Raw genomic sequence first — 21325 nt, forward strand, 5'->3', positions numbered from 1 at the left:
CGCCCTTCAGCTCTGTTTGTGTCCTCTGTGGTTGCTAGGTTACGCTGGCGGGACGCCGCGCTCTTCACAGGGAATGTTAAGTGATGCTCTGCAGCTCCTGCAGGATTCCTGCACATTCTTGGCCCAACAAGAGCCGACACAAGTTGGCCTTTTGTGTGGCGTTAAGAATGAGGAATACATGAACATTCAAATATCAATTATTTTTGTTGTTTTTTTAGGGCAAAAAAATTACTTTAATTTATTTCCCTCGGTAAACCTCCAGGTTTTGTTGGAAATATGCAAAGAAATGGTTTATATCACCATATTTCCCCTCTGTTTTATATTAACATGCAGACATTATTTTGTTTTTCATACTACATGGTGTAATAGCATTTATTTATTTATTTTTTCAACCAAAAACATGGAGCAACTTGTTGAACATGGAGGTTCCATAAAGTAAGAAAACCAAGATGACAAACTTTATTACTCAATTGAACCTCATCAACAGCAGCTCATACTGGATCCACTCTTTACCTTTCACAATAAAAGCCCTAGACATTGAAATATAGAAAATATTGCTACTAAGCTTTTCACATGGCCGATGCAAATGAATATTCTGAACTATAATGTGGCCTTGCTTTAGGACGTTGATCTCTACTCCCGTCGTGCAGACTGTCGGCTATAGTTGGCAGCAACAAAGCAATGAAAGGAAGAAGACTTCAAACAATGGATGCATCGATCTGCTTTGAGGAAGTTTTATGAGGAATGAAGTGTATCGGTGTTTTAACCAGAGTAACACCGAAACATAACTTTTGTTAGTTTACAGCCCTGATGCCCACTTTTCCCTGTGGTAGTAAAAGTAGAAGTGATAGAAGTAGTAGTGATAGAAGTAGTAGTGATAGAAGTAGTAGTGATAGAAGTAGTAGTAGTAGTAGTAGTAGTAGTAGTAGTAGTTGTAGCAGTGGTAGTTGTGGTAGCAATAGCCCCTGGTGGTTACCGACCCTGCCTCACAAACTACTGCTGTCTTCCCTCGTGTTCGTTCTTCTTCCACGATGGACTGAAGAAACCGTTTGTGTCAGAAAGACTTTCCTTTGTTTTTAGGTCTCCTAGGCCAACAAGTGCATGCTGTATATTTTTATAAACATTTCATAAACAGATTCGGCAAAGATGGAAACAGTGGCGATTCTTTTTTCCACATATTGCATTTGGTCTTGAGCCAGCCGGGCCTGGGAACGCGCTGCTCTTAAAATAAACACATCCAGATTGAGTCCCAAAGTAATCTTGGCTCAGACATTGTCACGCCACGGTGAATTTCCTGTTTTATTTTGAAAAGTAACTCTCCTCTCGTGTCAGGTCACTTGCCCTTCCTCATGTGTTTCTGGTCTGAAGTCTCCTCTGATCCCTGATTGTTTCCACCTGTTTTCTATTATCCTCTTGTGTCTTATAGTGGCGTCTCCCTTTGTCCTTTGTCCGTCTCCCTGGAGTATATCGTTGGTCTATGTACCTCCAGGCCTTGTTTGTCCACAGCCCACGTCAAGAATCCCATGAGTTTGTCTGATCTGGATTCCTGGCTTTCCTCTTTAAGAGTGATTTTTTGCTGTAGTTTCTGGTCAGCTCTAGAGAAGCTAGGTATGTTTGTTTCCTTGTGCTGATCTCCGTTGGAGTGCTTTGCTTTGTACCTTTTTCCGCTCTAGAGTAGCACAGTTAAGTTTATAGCCTTGTCTTTTTCCTCCGTTGGAGTGATTTTCTTTTCGTAAAGTTAATAGTTTATTCCCTCATAGCATAATGTAGTTATCTGCCTTTTTCTTTGTCTCCTTAGGGAGTGATTTTTCGTTATTTTTCCCGTAAGGTTTGTTCTCGGTTATTAACACAAGTGTTTCACAGCCTGTTTTGTTCTCACTCTGTCAAGGGAAGTTTGAAATAAAGATCTGCCTGAGCTGTTGAACCTCTGCATCTGCGTCCTCTTTCAGTCCAGGCCTGACCGACATCAGCAGTGCACGGTTAGTCTGGGGGTCTATAGACTATCCCCGAATGACAGCCAACAACAAATTTGTCTCCAATGCTTGATATACATGAAGGAATTCCTCTGTGCCGTTAGTTTTCACTGAGCCACATCCCACAGGGTGACATGATGCTTCGTCATGAAGCTGGCACAGCCCCAGTCTGGAGAACACCGGTACGGGAGCAACGCAACATGTAGCTTAGTGCCGTGGACAGGGTTGGGGTCTCCAGGGTGTCAAAGGGGTGACTTTGGCCTCGCTAGTGATGTAATGCCATATGCTATGGACCTAACTATGTAGCTCTGTTCCCTGAACCTAACTATGTCGTTTTGTTGCCTAATACTTACTCACTTGCCTAATACTCACCTCAGGTGTCATTCCAGCGGATTTTAAGACAGCTACCGTGAAGCCTCTCCTTAAAAAACCCACCCTAGACGCTACTGTCATCCAAAGCTACAGACCTGTATCTCTTCTTTCATTCCTCTCTAAAACCTTGGAACGTGCCGCCTACAACCAACTGTCATCCTATCTCTCGCTGAACAACCTCCTAGACCCTAATCAATCAGGATTCAGGACTGCTCACTCCACTGAGACGGCCCTCCTCACAGTGACCGAGTCCCTGCGAGACGCCAGAGCCTCGTCCCACTCCTCCGTTCTCGTTCTCCTCGACTTATCTGCTGCGTTCGACACAGTCAATCACCATATCCTCCTCTCCACTCTGGCTGAACTTGGCATAACTGACTCTGCTCTCTCCTGGTTTACATCATACCTGACAAATCGCACCTTTCAGGTCACATGGAATGGCTCTATGTCCAAACCCTGTTCTCTGGACACGGGTGTCCCTCAAGGCTCAGTATTAGGACCGCTTCTGTTCTCACTATACACCAGATCACTAGGTTCTGTTATCACATCGCATGGATTCTCCTACCATTGCTATGCAGATGACACCCAGCTGTTCCTCTCTTTTCCCCCGTCCTCTGACACCCACATTGCAACTCGCATCTCGGACTGTCTGGCTGACATCTCTGTCTGGACAACTGCACATCACCTCAAGCTTAACCTGAATAAAACCGAACTCCTCTTCATCCCAGGGAAAGACTGCCCTCGCATGGACCTGTCGGTCACTGTCGAGGGCATCACAGTATTGCCGTCGTCAACTGCGAGGAACCTGGGTGTAATCCTCGATGACCAACTATCCTGCACCCCCAACATCACTGCTGTGGCCCGATCCTGCAGATTTGCCCTTTTCCACCACCGCAGGATTCGGACCCTCCTCACAAAGGACGCAACGCAACTCTTGGTCCAAGCACTGGTCATCTCCCGCCTTGACTACTGCAACTCTCTCCTGGCCGGACTCCCGGCCTCTGCGATTAAACCATTGCAGCGTATCCAGAACGCTGCAGCACGTCTTATCTTCAATCTACCCAAATTCTCCCACGTGACCCCCCTCCTCCGTGACCTCCACTGGCTCCCTGTTGCAGCACGCATCCAATTTAAGACGATGACACTGGCCTTCAGGGCCATCAATGGAACGGCACCTGCCTACCTTCAAACACTGGTCAAACCTCATGCCCCGAAGCGAGCACTTCGCTCCTCTACTTCAGCTGGCCGGCTGGTACCACCATCGCTGAAATCAAACAAATGTCGCTCAGCAAAGTCCAGACTCTTCTCTGTTCTGGCGCCTCAGTGGTGGAACGAACTCCCGACTAATGTCAGGACAGCTGAGTCATTTGCCATTTTCCGAAAAAGGCTCAAGACTCACCTGTTCAGACTTCACCTCGACTAGCATGACCCACCCCCCCCCCCCCCCCCCCCCAAAAAAAAAAAAAGCCTTACCTATAGCACTCTGATCGTAGCACTGTTGCTCTTGAACTACTAGTTTACTCAGATGAGGACCTAACACTTGTTCTACTTTTAGCTCTTACTTTATCGGCAATGATTCGTTGTGGTTTCCTTGTTTCCTTCATTTGACAAATGTACTTATTGTAAGTCGCTTTGGACAAAAGCGTCTGCTAAATGACCTAAATGTAAATGTAAATGTAATACTTTTAAGTCCCAATTCAGGTTTTAGTGCAGAGTTCGAGACCCCCCCCCCTCCATGTGAGCCTCATGTATTTTTCTTAATGTTGGTCCGGTTCTCATCAGAACTTAAAACCACATGAGTCTGCTGCTTTTAACCACATTCTTACAAAAACACTTCTCCTTCAGTTGTCAGGAAATGTAAAATCTAATAACAAAAATACATATTCAGACAAATAAATCAAATAAAACTCTTATTTTATACACAATAGATCTCTTTGCTTTTAAAAAGACAAATGCAGTGTTTAATGTATAGGGCTTATGCATAACTTTTGTCTGGGCATAAAAAACTGGTTCTACCAGAAGTTAAAACCACCTGAGTCTGCTGCTGTTAACCAAACTCTTAAAAAAACACATCTCCTTCCGTTCTCAGGAAAGAAATACTAATGAAGGAAATACAATGAGGAAGCAACGTGTCTCAGACCAGTAAGACGTCATCTTATCTGTGTTGCTTCCCGGCCGCTGCAGTGTCACAATGTTTCATTCTCTTTAAAACTTAAAACTTTTTAGAAATAAAAAAATTCCTCTCTCTTGATAACCATAAGACATTCAGAGAGAATAAAAGTTAAATTCTTTCATGAATTCAACGTGCAACAGAGGAGACATGAAGTCAGTATGACCAACTGACCACAGGAAGTAGATGCTGTGTTGACGGTTGACAGCGTGACACCAAGAGAGAAGCAAGATGGCTGAATTCAGATGGATCATAATGTCTTCATTTCTGATGCTGCAGGTGTTTGACTGTAGAGGTAAGCGTGCACGTTTTCTTTCCTAAATCATCAGTCAAATTGTTCTTGTCACACTGGAGGGACGCTACTTCAACAACATGTTCATAAAACAGGAAATACAAGTGTTTCTGCTTTTAATAAGTCATATCTGCCAGTGGAAGATGTAATATTTAGAACTCGAGATACTTTAGAGCTTTCTTAACATTGATCTGAAATCTTTCACATTGTTTTGAAGAAGTATTGATTTTCAATCCAGGTGTCCTGATGAATATATGTTTGCCATTTTAATATCGGCTTGTAAAACAGCTCAGACAAGATGCTGGTAACTTCCTGAACCCCCCAATACACGAGGGATCAATGTGACATTTGTGTTTTTCATCGTCTTCAGACAAACGTGTTCATGACGTTCTTAAATTCAATTTATCTCAAAGTTCCCTTATTTACAAAAAGAGCTACATTTCACTAGTTTAAGGAAGTGTTGTGTTTCATAATAAACCTCAAAAGCGGTATTTATTTCAAGATGCATCGTCTCAAAACCAGTCCTTATACCTCACTCAAATGTCCCCTGTTAGGTGATGGTGTCTCATATTTGGTGTTATGAGATGTTTTGACTGTGTCTAAGTTTATTTTTCACATTTATCTCTCTATTTCTCAACAGCAGCAGTCGGGGATTATTCATCCATCACCGTCAGAGATGGAGATGAAGCCACTTTGTCTTGTAAACATGAGCTACATCGTCTCAGTGAATGTAAAAATACTACCTGGTCCTTCTTTCGTTCAGGAAGAACAGTCATGCTGGTTGAATTTGGGCAGTTTAGCAAAGAAGCAAAAGATAAATCTGACAGACTGAGTCTTACAGAGGAATGTTCTCTGGTTATCAAGAACGTCACAAAGGTGGATGTTGGTCGATACACCTGCAGATACTTGGGAACAGGACCCCAACATGCTCCAGAATCTGTGCTTCTTCTGACTGTTGTTACCAGTGAGTGATGACATCATGTTTTCAGAACACTGAAACGTTACAATAATTCTGATTACAGTGATGGAGTTAATGTTACTCTCCATCTTCACCAGTGACTAAACAGACGGAGGGTGATGCGGTGACGTTCAGCTGCTCCGTCTCTACAAATTATGGGTGTGGACACACGGTGGAGTTGTATGATGCAGATGAGAAATATGTCCTATCAAAGAGTTCCTGTTCAGCCAATGTGACATTTCCAACATCTCAATATGATGAAGTACTGAAGTGTAAAGTGACTGAAGATGACACAGGAGAAGTGCATCTGTTCACCTTCAGCCGTCCTCAGCCCTCAGGTGAGAATACAATGAAATCACTTAATTACACATAATATTTGTTTAGATCGGTGGCTATCACATCGAAAACCTCTTTATTCTTTATTTAACACTGCTAACTTCTCATTATAGTCTGGTGGAGGTGGTGGATCCCTGTGTCTGTGGGTGTTGCAGCACTCTTCATAATCCCTGTGGCTGTCATCATATGGAAGAGAACTAAAGGTGAGAACATTCTCACATGAAATGTTTATATGTAGGAAGTTTGAATAAATGTGTCTTTCAGCTCTGGAAGCTAAACTCAACTCTCTTCTTTCTTTATCAGCGAACAAAAGACAGCCGGAGGACAACATGGTGAGTAATGATCTAATGTTTGTACAATTAGACAATAGAAAATTGTCTTTATTGAAAAGAGAGTAATTGGTTACGAAGCAGCAAAGTTCAAGATTGCATTGGGAATATGAAGAAGAAAAAAACATGAAACCTCCAAAAACAACAGCCTCCAAAGAATGGCTTCAGGAGGTCCAAAATGTTAAAATACCTTCAACTTTTCCCTTCAGAAAAGTGAAGCCAAAGCTGATGTGCCTTAAACTTGCATTCTCTCTGCTGGCCACCAGGGGGCGACTCATCTCTGGTTGTATAGAAGTCTATGAGAAAATGGTCCTACTTCTCTCTGCTGGCCACCAGGGGGCGACTCCTCTCTGGTTGTATAGAAGTCTATGAGAAAATGGTCCTACTTCTCTCTGTTGGCCACCAGGGGGCGACTCCTCTCTGGTTGTATAGAAGTCTATGAGAAAATGGTCCTACTTCTCTCTGCTGGCCACCAGGGGGCGACTCCTCTCTGGTTGTATAGAAGTCTATGAGAAAATGGTCCTACTTCTCTCTGCTGGCCACCAGGGGGCGACTCCTCTCTGGTTGTATAGAAGTCTATGAGAAAACGGTCCTACTTCTCTCTGCTGGCCACCAGGGGGCGACTCCTCTCTGGTTGTATAGAAGTCTATGAGAAAATGGTCCTACTTCTCTCTGCTGGCCACCAGGGGGCGACTCCTCTCTGGTTGTATAGAAGTCTATGAGAAAATGGTCCTACTTCTCTCTGCTGGCCACCAGGGGGCGACTCCTCTCTGGTTGTATAGAAACAGTGAGTAACTATGAATCCACATGTCACTGAGCAGCCGTGATTGGTCTCCTCTCTGCAGGCTGATCCTGAAGAAGGCGTTTCCTACGCCTCCGTCAGCTACAACAAGAAGACCAGCAGTAAAGCCCAGGTGAGCTGATTGATTAGTGATCATGTCAATAGACGGAATAATCCAGTTTAACGTTGAAATATGCTGCAATGATTCATGGTCCTCTCCCCCTCCAGGCTGGCGTTCTTCACCGTGATGATGGTGATGGTGATGCAGTGACCTACAGCACCTTGAAAACTCCGCCCTCTTCTGCTGCAGCCGCTGCTGATCCCAGAGATTTCTACGCCACCGTCAACAAACCATGCAAATAGGACTCATTAAATGTTGTTTATAAAAATGTTTGGAAACAAGCACACAATACAATGAGCGTCTACACAACTAATATTTACATTGTTTGTACACACAACAAATGATAGTAGTAGTAGTATTAGTAGTAGTAGTAGTAGTAGTAGTAGTAGTAACTACGACAAATTTAGGCATATCTAAAATAAACAGCATCAACACCAGCATGATATACAATTTCCTTTTTTTGGAAATGTTTTGACTTGGGATACAGCACCTAGGTTTTTTTTTTAAGAAAAAAGAATGGATGTCAACAATGTTAAATGTAACCATATGCAGTGTGAGGCAATCATTTGTTGTAATAATTAAAACAAATACAATATTCATGCATACTTTCTGCAGCAAAGTGAGAATACAACAGCAGCTCGTTGAAAACATTGAGGAAACTGAATCTCCTTTTGCATGGACAGAATTAAGGTTTTTAAAAGACCTTTTTAGTTTATTGTTGTTACACCATTTAAGTGAATATTGCTGTATTTGTTCAGTAACTTATGTCTTTCTGTATAAAGTTGTCTTCTAGCAAGATTGTGAAGGTATTCCTGTATTCTTTTACACCTTTTGAGTAAAATGGATTTCAACATTTTCAACCTCCATTATGTTTTGTCCTAACATTTTCTATTTCTCACCAGAGGGTGGCAGCAGAGATCCTCCACAACAAGCCATCCACCCAAACACACACCTCTATGTGATGGTTGAGAATCTCATTCCCAAACCGTGGCTGTGATACTGTAATTAATAATAATAATTAATAATACTGCATTTTAAGGCATTAAAACGTGACGATAAAATGAAAAGTAAAAGTATTTACTTTCAGGATTGGAAGATTCCGTGAATATCTTCTGTTTGGAGCATTTTCAGGGAATGAAGAAGTAAAAAAGTTGCATAAAGTAATCTCAGACCTGAAACTACAACTACAGCACATAAATAGAGAAACACATTATTACAAGACCAAATAAAGTATTTCAGAAAATACCTCTCCTTCTATCAGAAATATGTTTGAAAGAAAACATGCATTGATTCATTTTTGAAAATAACAAAATCATGTTATTAATAATCTATGAATTAATGAATAGATATTGTTTTAATATGCAAACGAGGCATTATTTTGACTAAATGTTTTGCTCATTTGCATACATTTCCAGAACATAAATCTGAACGTTAGGTTCAACGTTCCGGTTTCATTTAGTTTTTACAGAGGAGATCTGGGAAATCTCATTCTTTCACTCCATAAATCAGAAAATACTGACATAAGAAGAAACAAAAACAACGTTCACCGTGTTCCTACTGAGTAAATGTTTGTAAAAACATTTAGAATAGAGAGGAAGGAATGAAGGTTGTAAGAGCTTCTGAAGGAGGTTTCTGACTGAGAAAACGAACTTTAAAGAAACGGCCTTTAAGATCAGGACGGTAGAATTACATGAATGTGGACGACGCTACAGAAGAACAGGGAAACACATGAACTAATAGATATTACAATAAAACTTCCACTGTTTCTTACTGACATATTTTCTGAAATGGGATATTTAAAAATGATGACGAGGCATTATCTGATGGGAACTTTTGGTGAATTCATACAGACGCGAGGAGACAAAGTAGTAAAATAAACTCCTAAATGTTTGGATGTTTAAATTATTTAAAAAGTCTATAAATCAATAAATGATGAATATTTAAACATTTGAAGTCGCTTCGTTGCTTTGGTACAAATTTACAGATATGACTTTAACATACATTTACTTTTTTTGAGAAAGCAGAACCCACGCACACACACACACACACACACACACACACACACACACATTTATAGACAGTCATTAGTGTGTGTGTTGAGCATGAAGAAATTGCAGTTTTGTGGGGGGGGGGGGGGGGGGGGGGGGGGGGTTGTTAATGCAGTTAAGGACAAAGGGCTGTCAAACACACTGATTCTGCTTCACTGGCTCCCCTACAGTAGGACATGGCACATTCCACACACAGGAAGGTCTGTCCTAAAACACAAGGCGGCGGGGGATTCACACATTAATATGGATTCTATCCTAAAGATCCCGAACTGTGTCATTCACCTCCGACTCTCTGTTCTCTAAGTTCCTCCAACAAACCTTTAATTGCTAAAATGTGTATTTCTTTGAGACACGTTATCTCCAAATGAACCCACGGATGAGAGTAATTGCATCATTAGGCATACAAATGGGCTAATTTGGCTTTTTTTGTTTGTCTAAGGGTCTCTCTAAGACCGTGACCCAATTTAAATACCCAATCACATCTCAGAGAAAATCTCCTGAGCCAATGAGACGCTTGGCGCCACCCACCGGCATGCATAATAATAAGGAGTGGAGTGATAACTCCAGAGGGGGACACTTGCAAAAGCTGCAGCTCGCCTCACTCGTGTTTGGAGATTTACTCTGCTTCCCTGAAAACCTTCACCATGGTCGACGCCTTCTGTGCCACTTGGAAGCTGGTCGACAGTGAGAATTTCGATGAGTACATGAAAGCACTCGGTGAGTAAAAGTTTTAGTATCTTTTCATTTAATTCACTGAACAGATGCAGCGGATACAGGTTGAGAGGATGAGACTGGCTGTTAATGGTCACTCACATCCCCCTCCCCCCACTGTGACCCAGGTGTGGGCTTCGCCACCCGGCAGGTCGGCAACGTCACCAAGCCGACTGTGATCATCAGCCAGGAGGGTGACAAGGTGGTGGTCCGCACCCAGAGCACCTTCAAGAACACAGAGATCTCCTTCAAGCTGGGGGAGGAGTTTGAGGAAACCACCGCTGATGACAGGAGCTGCAAAGTAAGTCAACAAACATCTTCTCCAGAAAAAGAGAAAATACGTGGACGTTGTTCAGCTGGGTTTAAATTCAAGTAATCCTTAATGATAAAAGCCAAAGATTTCTATTCACTGCTGTGCACCGATAGCAGGTCTTTTCTCCGGGTCAAACTTGGAGTCGGCAGAGCAGAAAATAGGCAGAAACTTCCTAAAAGAACTTCTCTTTTGTCTTCCAGTCCACGGTGACCATGGAGGGGGACAAGTTGGTCCACGTCCAGAAGTGGGACGGCAAAGAGACCAAGTTCGCCAGAGAAATCAAGGACGGCAAGATGGTCATGGTAAGACCACCAGGACCCGGATCACACACACACACACGCACACACACACACCACACACACACACAATGATGAGGAGGATACCAACGGTAGAATCTGGAAATCTTATGGTGCATATTAGAATAAAAATTGATTCATAGAATTTGTGATATTTCTGGAGATCAATATGAAGCACTGAACAGAAACGAAACAGAAGTTTCTATCAGTTCAACTGCTCTCTGTGTCGAGTAGTTTGAGTGCAGGTTGTCTCTTTGGGCTCCTTGAAGGTATAAAAAAAAAAAAAAACAGATCCAGTCATGGATTGAATACTGAATACGCCCACAGGGGGAGGAGCCTCCCCATGACCTCCACCTTCAACCGACCAGAAAGATACTCAAAATGACCACAAAGAAAGAAAGAAAGAAAAAACGACTACAAATAGGAGAAACATGGTCGCAGAGAGACACACAATGACCATTAAGAGACACAAAATGACAATAAATAGATGCAAAATAACAAAAAAGACACAAAATCACAATAAATAGATGCAAAACAACTAAAAAAAGACACAAAGTCACAATAAATAGATGCAAAACAACTAAAAAAAGACACAAAGTCACAATAAATAGATGCGAAATGACTAAAAAAAGACACAAAATCACAATAAATAGATGTAAAACGACTAAGAAAAGACAAAAAATGCCAATAAGTGGATGCAAATTTACACGGTGACCACAAAAAGACACAAATAATCAACAAAAACAGGCAAAAGCACCACAAAGTCAAAGTTAGAGGGGCCTTTTGTGTCACATGTCGTATAGCAAATGAATAAGTATTAAAAAAAATAAAGTCACAATACACACGTGGTCTTGTTAACTTGTTTTGTATTGAATACATTTAAGTTACTAGCTGGCTCACTAGAGTCGCTGTTGGTGAAATGGTGGATTTGGGATCTTTCAGCTGTTGTCATGGTAACTGTCCCCCTCCCCCCTCCCTGCAGAACCTGACCTTTGAAGACATCCATGCGGTGCGTAGCTACGAGAAGGCATGAGCGCTCCGCCTGACGCATCCCGACCCCAGAAGTGTTGATTTATTCTAATTATTGACTGTATGCTTGTCTTTGCACTCCATCCGCCGCCGCATGAACGCGGCCTGCAGGCTGCACCTGTTTTGTAAGGATTCTTTTTTTTATATATATATATGAAAACATTTCTGTCGTGACGGATTGGATCTTCTTTGTAACCCTGTGTGAAACATGAAATAAAACAAACACAGCGACTAAATCTTCGTCTCTTGTCTCATGTGTTGATATTGTGTTGTAATGATGACATCATTTAATATTGTCGACGAGAGAATAAAGTTTATAAAGTTTGGTTTCACAGTCAGTAACTGAAAATCCACCCACAGTATAATCCCAGACTATTTCCTGGAATGAAGCTGCAGTATTTGTTGTTTTATTTTTAAAGAAGACCAATCATTATAATTTCCCTTTCAACAACATCTAAGCAGCATTTTACTGTAGTCATTGGTCAAAGTGGAGGCTGTACTTGTTTATCACATAAACTATAAAATAAAATACTTTACATTCAATCATGGAGTGAAATGAAAGTACTTTAAATCCCACCAGTTTATCGATCAGCTGCAGCCTGTTTAAGCCCCGCCCCCTGAGCTCCAGAAGTCACATGACCACTGCAGGCTACTTCCTGTTTATCACAGCGGGATAATGAGCATCCGTGTGACGCTACTACAGTTTACCTCCAGCGGTGTGTTTGGTGCAACACGCTGAACATGTGTGTGTCGTGTGTTGTTGTTGTGTTGCTGCTGCTGTGCGGAGCGACTCCGCTGGCGGCTGCGCCCGCCGGGAGCAGCTACCTGCCGGGCACAGGTGAGTGGACCTCCCGCTGAGGAGACGTGGAAGTGTATTTTCTGTCGGTCACAGGGTGAATCAACGCCGTGGCTCGGTCTGTCTAGGCGTCACTGAGCAGCGCCGAACAATAGGAAACGTGTAGCGATTGTTGTGATTCAGCGACAAAAAAGTGGATATTTTCTGATAAACGTGAATGCAGGGTGGATGTTATGCACGCCGAATTCCCCCTCATACACTGTGGGATAATGTGACGTGTTAAATCTCGCCGTGAACGTGACATCTTGTCTGCCGACGATGAAAAACGTATAAATTGACGTCTTTATAAACGGAGTTTGGTGTCCACAGAGAATCTTACTCTCCTCACATGAACATATAAGACACGAGATTAAATACACAGACATAAACAACAGGTTTGGATTTCCTTTTGTATCACATAAAATAAGCAAAACATTTTTACATTTTATTATTTGTATTATTATATACATGATTAAATTGTTGTGACACATTTTTAAACCTTACTTGTTTAGAAATAACTAGTTATGTGATTTATATGCACTAAACTATATTGCAGGTTTTTCACCCTTTCTTCTTCACTGTCCGTCCAGGCAGGTTCTGGCACATCACTGACCTCCACCTGGACCCCTCCTACCACCTGACCCCGGACCCCACCAAGGTGTGCTACTCCTCCAAAGGAGCCGCCGCCAGCCACGCCGGCCTGTACGGCGACTTCCTGTGCGACTCCCCCTACCGCCTCATCCAGTCGGCCTTCGCTCACATGGCGCCGCTCACGCAGCCGCAGGACTTCATCGTGTGGACCGGGTCGGTACACCGGTGCAGGGATCTGCTTCTTCTTCTTCTTCTTTGGGGACCCGATAGTGCTGACTCAGTCCGATATGTCGACTAACCAGCTCATAGAAAGTCTCTGTGGTTTTGCTGTAGTTTCATATCCTGCTCTTCCACTCATCTGAGGGTGTGTGTGTGTTCTCTGCTGTCATGTGAAACCACTTTGAGGTTTTTGGACTTGGAAGATTGAGGAAGCCTTCTGTGAAGGCCCTCGCTCCGTTCGAGCGCTCTGATTGGTTGTTTTTCTTGGAGTGCGTCTTGTAAAATGCCGCCTGGAGCTTTAAAAGGAGGCAGAGGAACCAGATTATCTCTCTCGTGTGCTGCTGTCGGGATGGAGGGACAATTTGAGCATATATGATGTAGCTTTAATGAGCCTCTAACTTTTCATATAGCAGCTTCCTCAAATCCAGTATCTGCTGTAATCGCTGAGCACAACCTGATCTAAACTCACAACCTGGTGGTTAAACGCTGCTGAAAGTGTATTTAATTCTCTCAGTTCTCTGCATGGTTGAGTTCTCGGCCAGGTTTCCAGGATTTAAAGGCGGTCGAGGACACGCCATGACAAGGATCTTAAAGAGCCGCTCTGCGTTCTGTCGAGGGAACTAATGTTCCCCACGCTGTGATGATGTCGTAGGAACGGAGTCGGAGCAGCAGCGCCTCCATACAGCTCGCTATTAATCAGCAGCTGATCGGCTAAGCCAGGAATTCATAGGCTTATTAAGCATGCTTAAGAGAACGCCTCGCCACGTAATCCTCCCCCCACAGAGTCTTTTTCCAAGATGTAAGTTACTGTGCAAGCAGGTTTCTTTTTGCTTTATTCTATTGTTATGAAGCTTTGGAGCCGAGCTTTCACTTAAAGAGGAAATCATTGTCCAGGAGAATGCATGATATTTCTGCAGTATCGTGCAGCTCCGCCGAGCCAAGAAACAGGACATACTGTGAACTTCACATTTTAATTTCTGCTTCATTGTCCTTTTTTCAGTGTGAAAAGCAGCTGCAGGACGTTTTGTGTTCGCTGTGATTGCATGCACGTTTTGCAAAAGTTGCTCAATCTCTCACACTTCCTCATTCTTTAAAGCTTAACTTCTGTTAATTACAGCTGAAGTCTTGTTTCTACACTCATAATAACACGACGGGGATCATTTTGACAACTTAATGATATCATATCCAAAGTGAGCACGTGAAATGTTAGCCAAAACCAGCGATAAATACGTGAAATTAAAATTCTTCAGTTTCTCTTACAAGTGAGTTTGGCTAACCTTGAAATGCTCGTTGGCACATCGTACAGTTTGTTGTTGTTGTCATTATTACACATATAACCCCCACATTGAAATGATTCATCACCAGATCAATGATTTTAATGAAACAATCAATACAATCTAATAAATTCAGAAAACGAGTGCCGTGTTAATGATGGTGGACCTCCGTTTCCTCCCCGTCTCCCAGAGACAGTCCACCTCACGTCCCTGCAGACCAGCTCTCCACGGACACGGTGATCCAGGTGATCAGTAACATGACCCAGACCATCAGACAGCACTTCCCTGACCTGGCGGTCTACCCGGCGCTGGGTAACCACGACTACTGGCCGCAGGTAACTCTCCACTCCAGGTCATTTCAGAAAGGCGTTATTAACTGCAGGCGTGTGATGTCGGCGTCGTCGTTGCTTTCAGGACCAGATGCCGACCTCCACCAACGCCGTGTACGAAGCCGCCGCTCGGCTGTGGAAGCCCTGGCTGGAGGCCGACGCTCTGCTCACGCTCTCACAAGGTAACGGTGATGAAGATGTTTCCCTCACATCCTCGCAGGTACGCAGCTTTCCCTCCACCTGGTCTCTAGAGGCCTTGGAGGTCCCTCCACCGGGTCTCTATAGGCCTTGGGGGTCCCTCCACCTGGTCTATAGGCCTTGGAGGTCCCTCCACCTGGTCTCTAGAGGCCTTGGGGGTCCCTCCACCAGGTCTCTATAGGCCTTGGGGGTCCCTCCACCTGGTCTATAGGCCTTGGAGGTCCCTCCACCTGGTCTCTAGAGGCCTTGGAGGTCCCTCCACCGGGTCTCTATAGGTCTTGGAGGTCCCTCCACCGGGTCTCTATAGGCCTTGGGGGTCCCTCCACCGGGTCTCTATAGGTCTTGGAGGTCCCTCCACCGGGTCTCTATAGGCCTTGGGGGTCCTTCCAACGGGTCTCTATAGGTCTTGGAGGTCCCTCCACCGGGTCTCTATAGGTCTTGGAGGTCCCTCCACCTGGTCTCTATAGGCCTTGGGGGTCCTTCCAACGGGTCTCTATAGGTCTTGGAGGTCCCTCCACCGGGTCTCTAGAGGCCTTGGGGGTCCCTCCACCTGGTCTATAGGCCTTGGAGGTCCCTCCACCGGGTCTCTATAGGTCTTGGAGGTCCCTCCCAGTCCTTGGCCTGAAAACATTGAACATGTGACTTAGTCTATAAAATGTCTGAAAACAACAATAACAGGAAAAAGCAGCAAACCCTCACATGTAAGAATGAGCTATTTGGTATTTTTACCTGATAAATGACTTAAAAGATTAATCGATTTTCAAACTATGGGTAAGTAAATGTCTACACTAATATTCATTACATCTAGCCTGTAAGTGTGCTAATGTGAGCATGCTCAGTGATCCAAACCAAGCCGCGGGATGCGATGCTAACGCTGCTGCTAACGGCTTGGTTCTGTTCCTGCAGGTGGGTTCTACTCCCAGCTGGTGAAGCCCGGTTTGCGGGTTCTTAGTCTGAACACGATCCTCTACTACGGCCCCAACGAAGCCACGAGGAACATGTCGGACCCCGCCGGACAGTTTGAGTGGCTGGAGAAAACCCTGGAGCGAGCAGCTCAGACTCTGGAGAAGGCACGGTGTATAATATCAACTGGGTGTGATTTTCTGCCCAGTGGCCAGTCGTGGTACTGCAGCGAAAATCCCCATATGAACCTAAAAATGATTTCCTCCATTTTTGACTTCCGTACCTTCGCCCCTCCCTCCAGGTGTACGTCATCGCCCACGTGCCGGTGGGCTACCTGCCCTACGCCAGGAACACCACGGCGGTCAGGGAGCGCCACAACGAGCGGCTGGTCGCCATCTTCAGGGAGTACAGCCACGTTATAGCGGGACATTTCTACGGCCACACCCACCGCGACAGCATCATGGTGCTGTTGGACAAACAAGGTCAAACATCTCTCCTTTTATTCACGTTGGGTTTGAGTGTGGATTTGATTTTTCACAAAGCTTCCAAAAGTACATCCAATTTATCTACAAATGGCCTCTTATGGTATTTATTCTGTTGAAGAGGAGAACCGTATGGTGAGTCTGATGGTTTTGATGATGAAAAATACATTAAATACAGATAATAGTAGGTTAATTATGTCATTACTAAAACACAGAGCAACACAAATGGAAGTCATGATTCAGATTTAAACATTATTTTGGATCTTCCCTCCATGAGTCTCTCAGTCCACATTTATGATTGAGTCTGTGGTTCTGCAGGGAACCCGGTGAATTCTCTGTTTGTGTCTCCGGCCGTCACGCCCATCAAACACGTTTCAGAGCCGTACTCCAACAACCCGGCCGTCCGCATGTACTTGTACAAGCCCCAGGACTACACTGTGCTGGTAAGAAGCTTCTTATTGGGTCTGCGGGGGCCGGACAGCACCGGAGTCATGATGTCAAGAAGTGGGCGGGACTTGTTTAACAGCCAACATTAACGGGAGTTACTTAACGATGCGGTCAATGATCTCTATTCAGTAAAAATGATCACCGGGGTAAACAGGTGACTTCTAACTTCATCACGATGTGTTCAAATGTAATCTGGTAAAATGTAGTGTTTGTCAAGAAACGTGAGTAAAAACAGTTGTTTGAAGGAGATTTTTCTTTTACAGAAATCTCTAATATATTATTATTATTATTATTATTATTATTATAGTTTTTTTGTTTTTAATATATATATATATATTATGTAATATATACATTAAATATGAGGAACAACAAAAATTGCATTAATAAAAGAACAATCAAGACATAGTAAACTAATGAAACAATAAAATAGAAGGTTCCAGGTCATGGTAATCTTGAACGCGTTGTCATGGCAACCGAAAGTAGAACTTTGTTAAGCCTTGAGTGAGTTTTTTATTTCACAATAAACCGTATGAACCTTTTAGTAGAAAAGTTTGAAAAGGCCGATGCTGGAGTTTGGAAGCAAAACCCAAACTGAAAACGTGCTGCACTGAAAAACCTGTGATTGTTTTTATTTTTAATCAAAGACAGAAGAAAGAAGTCCTTTTTATTGATGATTAATCACGCTGTCAATCAGAACACAAAAACATTTGTTTCTTGCTTTCAAAAAGACTCAAAGACTTTTTCTCGCCTCCCTCCCTCCCTCCCTCCCTCCCTCCCTCCCTCCCCCTCTCTGAAGGATATCTGGCAGTACTATTTGAATCTGACGGAAGCCAACGAGAAACAAAGATCTGACTGGAGGCTTGAATATATCATGACGGAGGCTTTTGGACTGACTGACCTGCAGCCACAGAGCCTGCTCCAGCTGGGCCTGAGCTTCAGGCTGCCGCCCACCGGAGCCTTCCGCACCTATTTCACTCACTTCATGGTCGCCTACGACCGCAGCCTCACCTGCGAGGGCGCCTGCAAGCTGGCCCAGGTGTGTGCCGTGCTCTACCTGGACCGCCTGTCCTACTCCAAGTGTCTGGCGGCGGGGGAGACGGGAGCAGTTGTCATCGAACACCAGGGTCTCGTTTAGTTCAGGAAATATAGACATCCTGATGATTTCTGTTGTCTCCAAGCAAAAAGACAAACCCTCCTCCGACCCGTCTGCTACTCAGGAGTATCGTTGACTTCATGAGGGTTTGGTTTAGTCCCTGAATCCCCTCTAATCTCAGGATTATCTAATTATGACTGCCAAACGTCTTTGTGGTCATGAGTTATCATGAAGAGCATTCAACATCGTTCAGTCACAGGAAGCAATAATATATACTTAATCGGCCTTAAAAAACAGAATTCTCATCCTTACTCCGGCAGCAAAGAGAGCCAGGAAGTGGTTGAGTAGTAAATCCCGCCTCTCGCTCGATTTGATTGGCCGCCTGGGTGGATGCGTGACATTGATGAGTGGTGTGTTTCTGGCTCCTATGGTGGGCAGGTCGAACGACATAGGACTTTCACCCAGGAGACCGGAGACGGGGTTTTCTTCACGAAATCAATTTTAATTTTTTTTTGTGTTGCTCAGCAGGAAATGCATATATTCAAAGCTGTGACTAAGACACAAACTGTTGATTTTAATGTTTATTTTTCTACTAAATAAAGATCTTTCCTCCACCGGGTGGTTTACCTGCAGAGTCGCTTACTTGAAGTCCAGCAGGCGAGGAGGCGAAGCTCCGGTTGACCTCATCTGACCCTCACTTCAGTTTCACCCACCGCCCCGATCTCATTCTTCTCCTCGTTTCTCAGCATCCAGCTCTCCTCCTCCTCCTCCTCCCTCTTCACCCTCCCAGCTCCTTTGTCCCGTCGCCTCCCTCCCCAAATGTTGATGCATCAAACCCAAGTCGTACAAAAGGTTTTTCTGTGGTCGGAATGATCCAATAGAAGGACTCGCTGCAATACAAGCTTGTGGAGAAAAATGAGGCAGAATACATTTTAGGGGTCGCAAGATGCAGGAAAAAAACATTTCCACAAAAGGAAATGAATTTATAAATATATATAGCCGATATAAACAAGTTGCTTGGTTCTGCTAACACTGGATGTTTGCTGTTGCTATGACAACAAGTGGAAGCTACCGCTAGCATGTTAGCCCAACCTCCCCGATCAATAAACACCCATAAGATGACAGTTTGTCCTCATATGAATAAAAGCAACAATAAGCATCAACATCATCACCCTAAGAACCTTAACGAGGTGATGTCACACGTTGGGATGATTCATTACAAACATTAACGTACATTCATCGGAAGTTAGCTAGCATAGATGCCGTTTGTTAGCAATAAACTCACAAATGTAGGACTTTTCTCTCTGAATATTGCCCCCCTCTCTCGGCCCTGACACGCCGCCGTACTTTAGACCCCCATGTGCCGGAGGACAACACCGTCCAAAGTTAGATAACATTTAAAGCATTTACACGACATGAAAAGTCTTTTTCTTCCTGAAGTGTAACGACACTTGTTGCGTCTAATATCACTGAATGTTTTTGTTTTTCAGAGTTCCCCGTCCGTTCATGTGCCCCCGTTCCTCCCTTTTTATTATTCCCTGTACGTCTGAGCCTGGCCTCCCTCGGCTCCTCGCTGCCTGACAGGACGTTGCCGTGGAGACGGAGTCGGTGAGTCGGTGAGCATGGCGATGGAGAGGACTCCGTCGCCAGGGTAACGCCAGTAGAGCTCCCAGTCCTCTGAAGTCACTGTCAGCTGTTGTTTAACCGCTGCCACGATCCATCCAAGTGATTCTGGGCTTTTCAACCAAACTCCATTCAAATAACGACCGCTTTTACATCTGCCGTCGTAGACCGAGACGTATGAACACACAGATATACAAATACTTCTTCTGTCTGTTACAGGGACGAGTAAAACAAAAGTACTGGACTCAAGTACTTATACTCATCTGTCTGTCTGTCTGTCTGTCTGTCTGTCTGTCTGTCTGTCTGACTGGCCGTCTGTCTGACTGGTGTCTGACTGGTTGGTGCCCCACAACCAGTTAATCTGAGGATTACTGTCAGGACAGTATAGCCATCCAACTGCCCTCTCCTGGGGAGCTGGAATCTCTCTCTCTCTCTGTGTGTGTGTGTGTGTGTGTGTGTGTGTGTGTGTGTGTGTGTGTGTGTGTGTGTGTGTGTGTGTGTGTGTGTGGCAGAGGAGGTTTGTATGATATGAATGTTTAATATTCATGAAGTGTCTCCCGTGTCTTCACATTCATTTAGTCTTCATAAAAGAGGTGAACTCCACCCGGCCAGAATGTCACGGTGACTAAACGTTGCAATTAAAGTTAAAGTACGACCTCTAATGACCTTTGACCTAGACGGAGGAGCATTACTACTCTTTCTGCTCCTGAACAGCCAGCTGAGCATTCATGGGTTTCAGGTTAAAACCGGTCAGTATCAGGAGACTCCTCTCTGGTTGTATAGAAGTCTATGAGAAAATGGTCCTACTTCTCCCTGCTGGCCACCAGGGGGCGACTCCTCTCTGGTTGTATAGAAGTCTATGAGAAAATGGTCCTACTTCTCTCTGCTGGCCACCAGGGTGCGACTCCTCTCTGGTTGTATAGAAGTCTATGAGAATATGGTCCTACTTCTCCCTGCTGGCCACCAGGGGGCGACTCCTCTCTGGTTGTATAGAAGTCTATGAGAAAATGGTCCTACTTCTCTCTGCTGGCCACCAGGGGGCGACTCCTCTCTGGTTGTATAGAAGTCTATGAGAAAATGGTCCTACTTCTCCCTGCTGGCCACCAGGGGGCGACTCCTCTCTGGTTGTATAGAAGTCTATGAGAAAATGGTCCTACTTCTCTCTGCTGGCCACCAGGGCGCGACTCCTCTCTGGTTGTATAGAAGTCTATGAGAAAATGGTCCTACTTCTCTCTGCTGGCCACCAGGGGGCGACTCCTCTCTGGTTGTATAGAAGTCTATGAGAAAATGGTCCTACTTCTCTGCTGGCCACCAGGGGGCGACTCCTCTCTGGTTGTATAGAAGTCTATGAGAAAATGGTCCTACTTCTCTCTGCTGGCCACCAGGGGGCGACTCCTCTCTGGTTGTATAGAAGTCTATGAGAAAATGGTCCTACTTCTCTGCTGGCCACCAGGGGGCGACTCCTCTCTGGTTGTATAGAAGTCTATGAGAAAATGGTCCTACTTCTCTCTGCTGGCCACCAGGGGGCGACTCCTCTCTGGTTGTATAGAAGTCTATGAGAAAATGGTCCTACTTCTCTCTGCTGGCCACCAGGGGGCGACTCCT

The 21325-nt window shown here is 44.3% G+C and overlaps 3 protein-coding genes across 4 annotated transcripts; all 3 read left to right on the top strand.

Annotated features, from left to right (window-relative positions):
- Positions 1–1920: 1920 nt before the first annotated feature.
- LOC311027348 (uncharacterized protein) lies at positions 1921–8127 on the top strand. Of its 2 annotated transcripts, none has more exons than XM_084031338.1 (8): positions 1921–1979; positions 4432–4807; positions 5448–5768; positions 5861–6100; positions 6212–6301; positions 6402–6430; positions 7273–7341; positions 7437–8127. In XM_084031338.1, exons 2-8 carry the CDS (start codon positions 4744–4746, stop codon positions 7569–7571), a joined length of 948 nt encoding a protein of 315 aa, XP_083887464.1. In that variant the 5' UTR covers positions 1921–1979; positions 4432–4743; the 3' UTR covers positions 7572–8127. The 2 variants fall into 2 exon arrangements, with proteins under 2 accessions (XP_083887464.1, XP_083887463.1); XM_084031337.1 differs by having other exon boundaries at positions 1923–1979; positions 5445–5768.
- A 1809-nt stretch (positions 8128–9936) lies between these two features.
- Positions 9937–11914, top strand: LOC311026889 (fatty acid-binding protein, brain). The gene is made up of 4 exons (XM_084030605.1): positions 9937–10094; positions 10217–10389; positions 10602–10703; positions 11680–11914. The coding sequence occupies exons 1-4, from the start codon at positions 10022–10024 to the stop codon at positions 11728–11730; spliced, it is 399 nt and encodes a 132-aa protein (XP_083886731.1). The 5' UTR covers positions 9937–10021; the 3' UTR covers positions 11731–11914.
- A 484-nt stretch (positions 11915–12398) lies between these two features.
- On the top strand, positions 12399–18711 carry smpdl3a (sphingomyelin phosphodiesterase acid like 3A). Its single transcript, XM_084030594.1, has 8 exons — positions 12399–12564; positions 13152–13365; positions 14836–14980; positions 15060–15156; positions 16079–16242; positions 16377–16557; positions 16876–17000; positions 17801–18711. Exons 1-8 carry the CDS (start codon positions 12468–12470, stop codon positions 18137–18139), a joined length of 1362 nt encoding a protein of 453 aa, XP_083886720.1. The 5' UTR covers positions 12399–12467; the 3' UTR covers positions 18140–18711.
- Positions 18712–21325: the final 2614 nt, after the last annotated feature.

Source organism: Eutrigla gurnardus (assembly GCF_963514095.1).
Source record: "Eutrigla gurnardus genome assembly, chromosome: 16".
Lineage (NCBI taxonomy): Eukaryota > Metazoa > Chordata > Actinopteri > Perciformes > Triglidae > Eutrigla > Eutrigla gurnardus.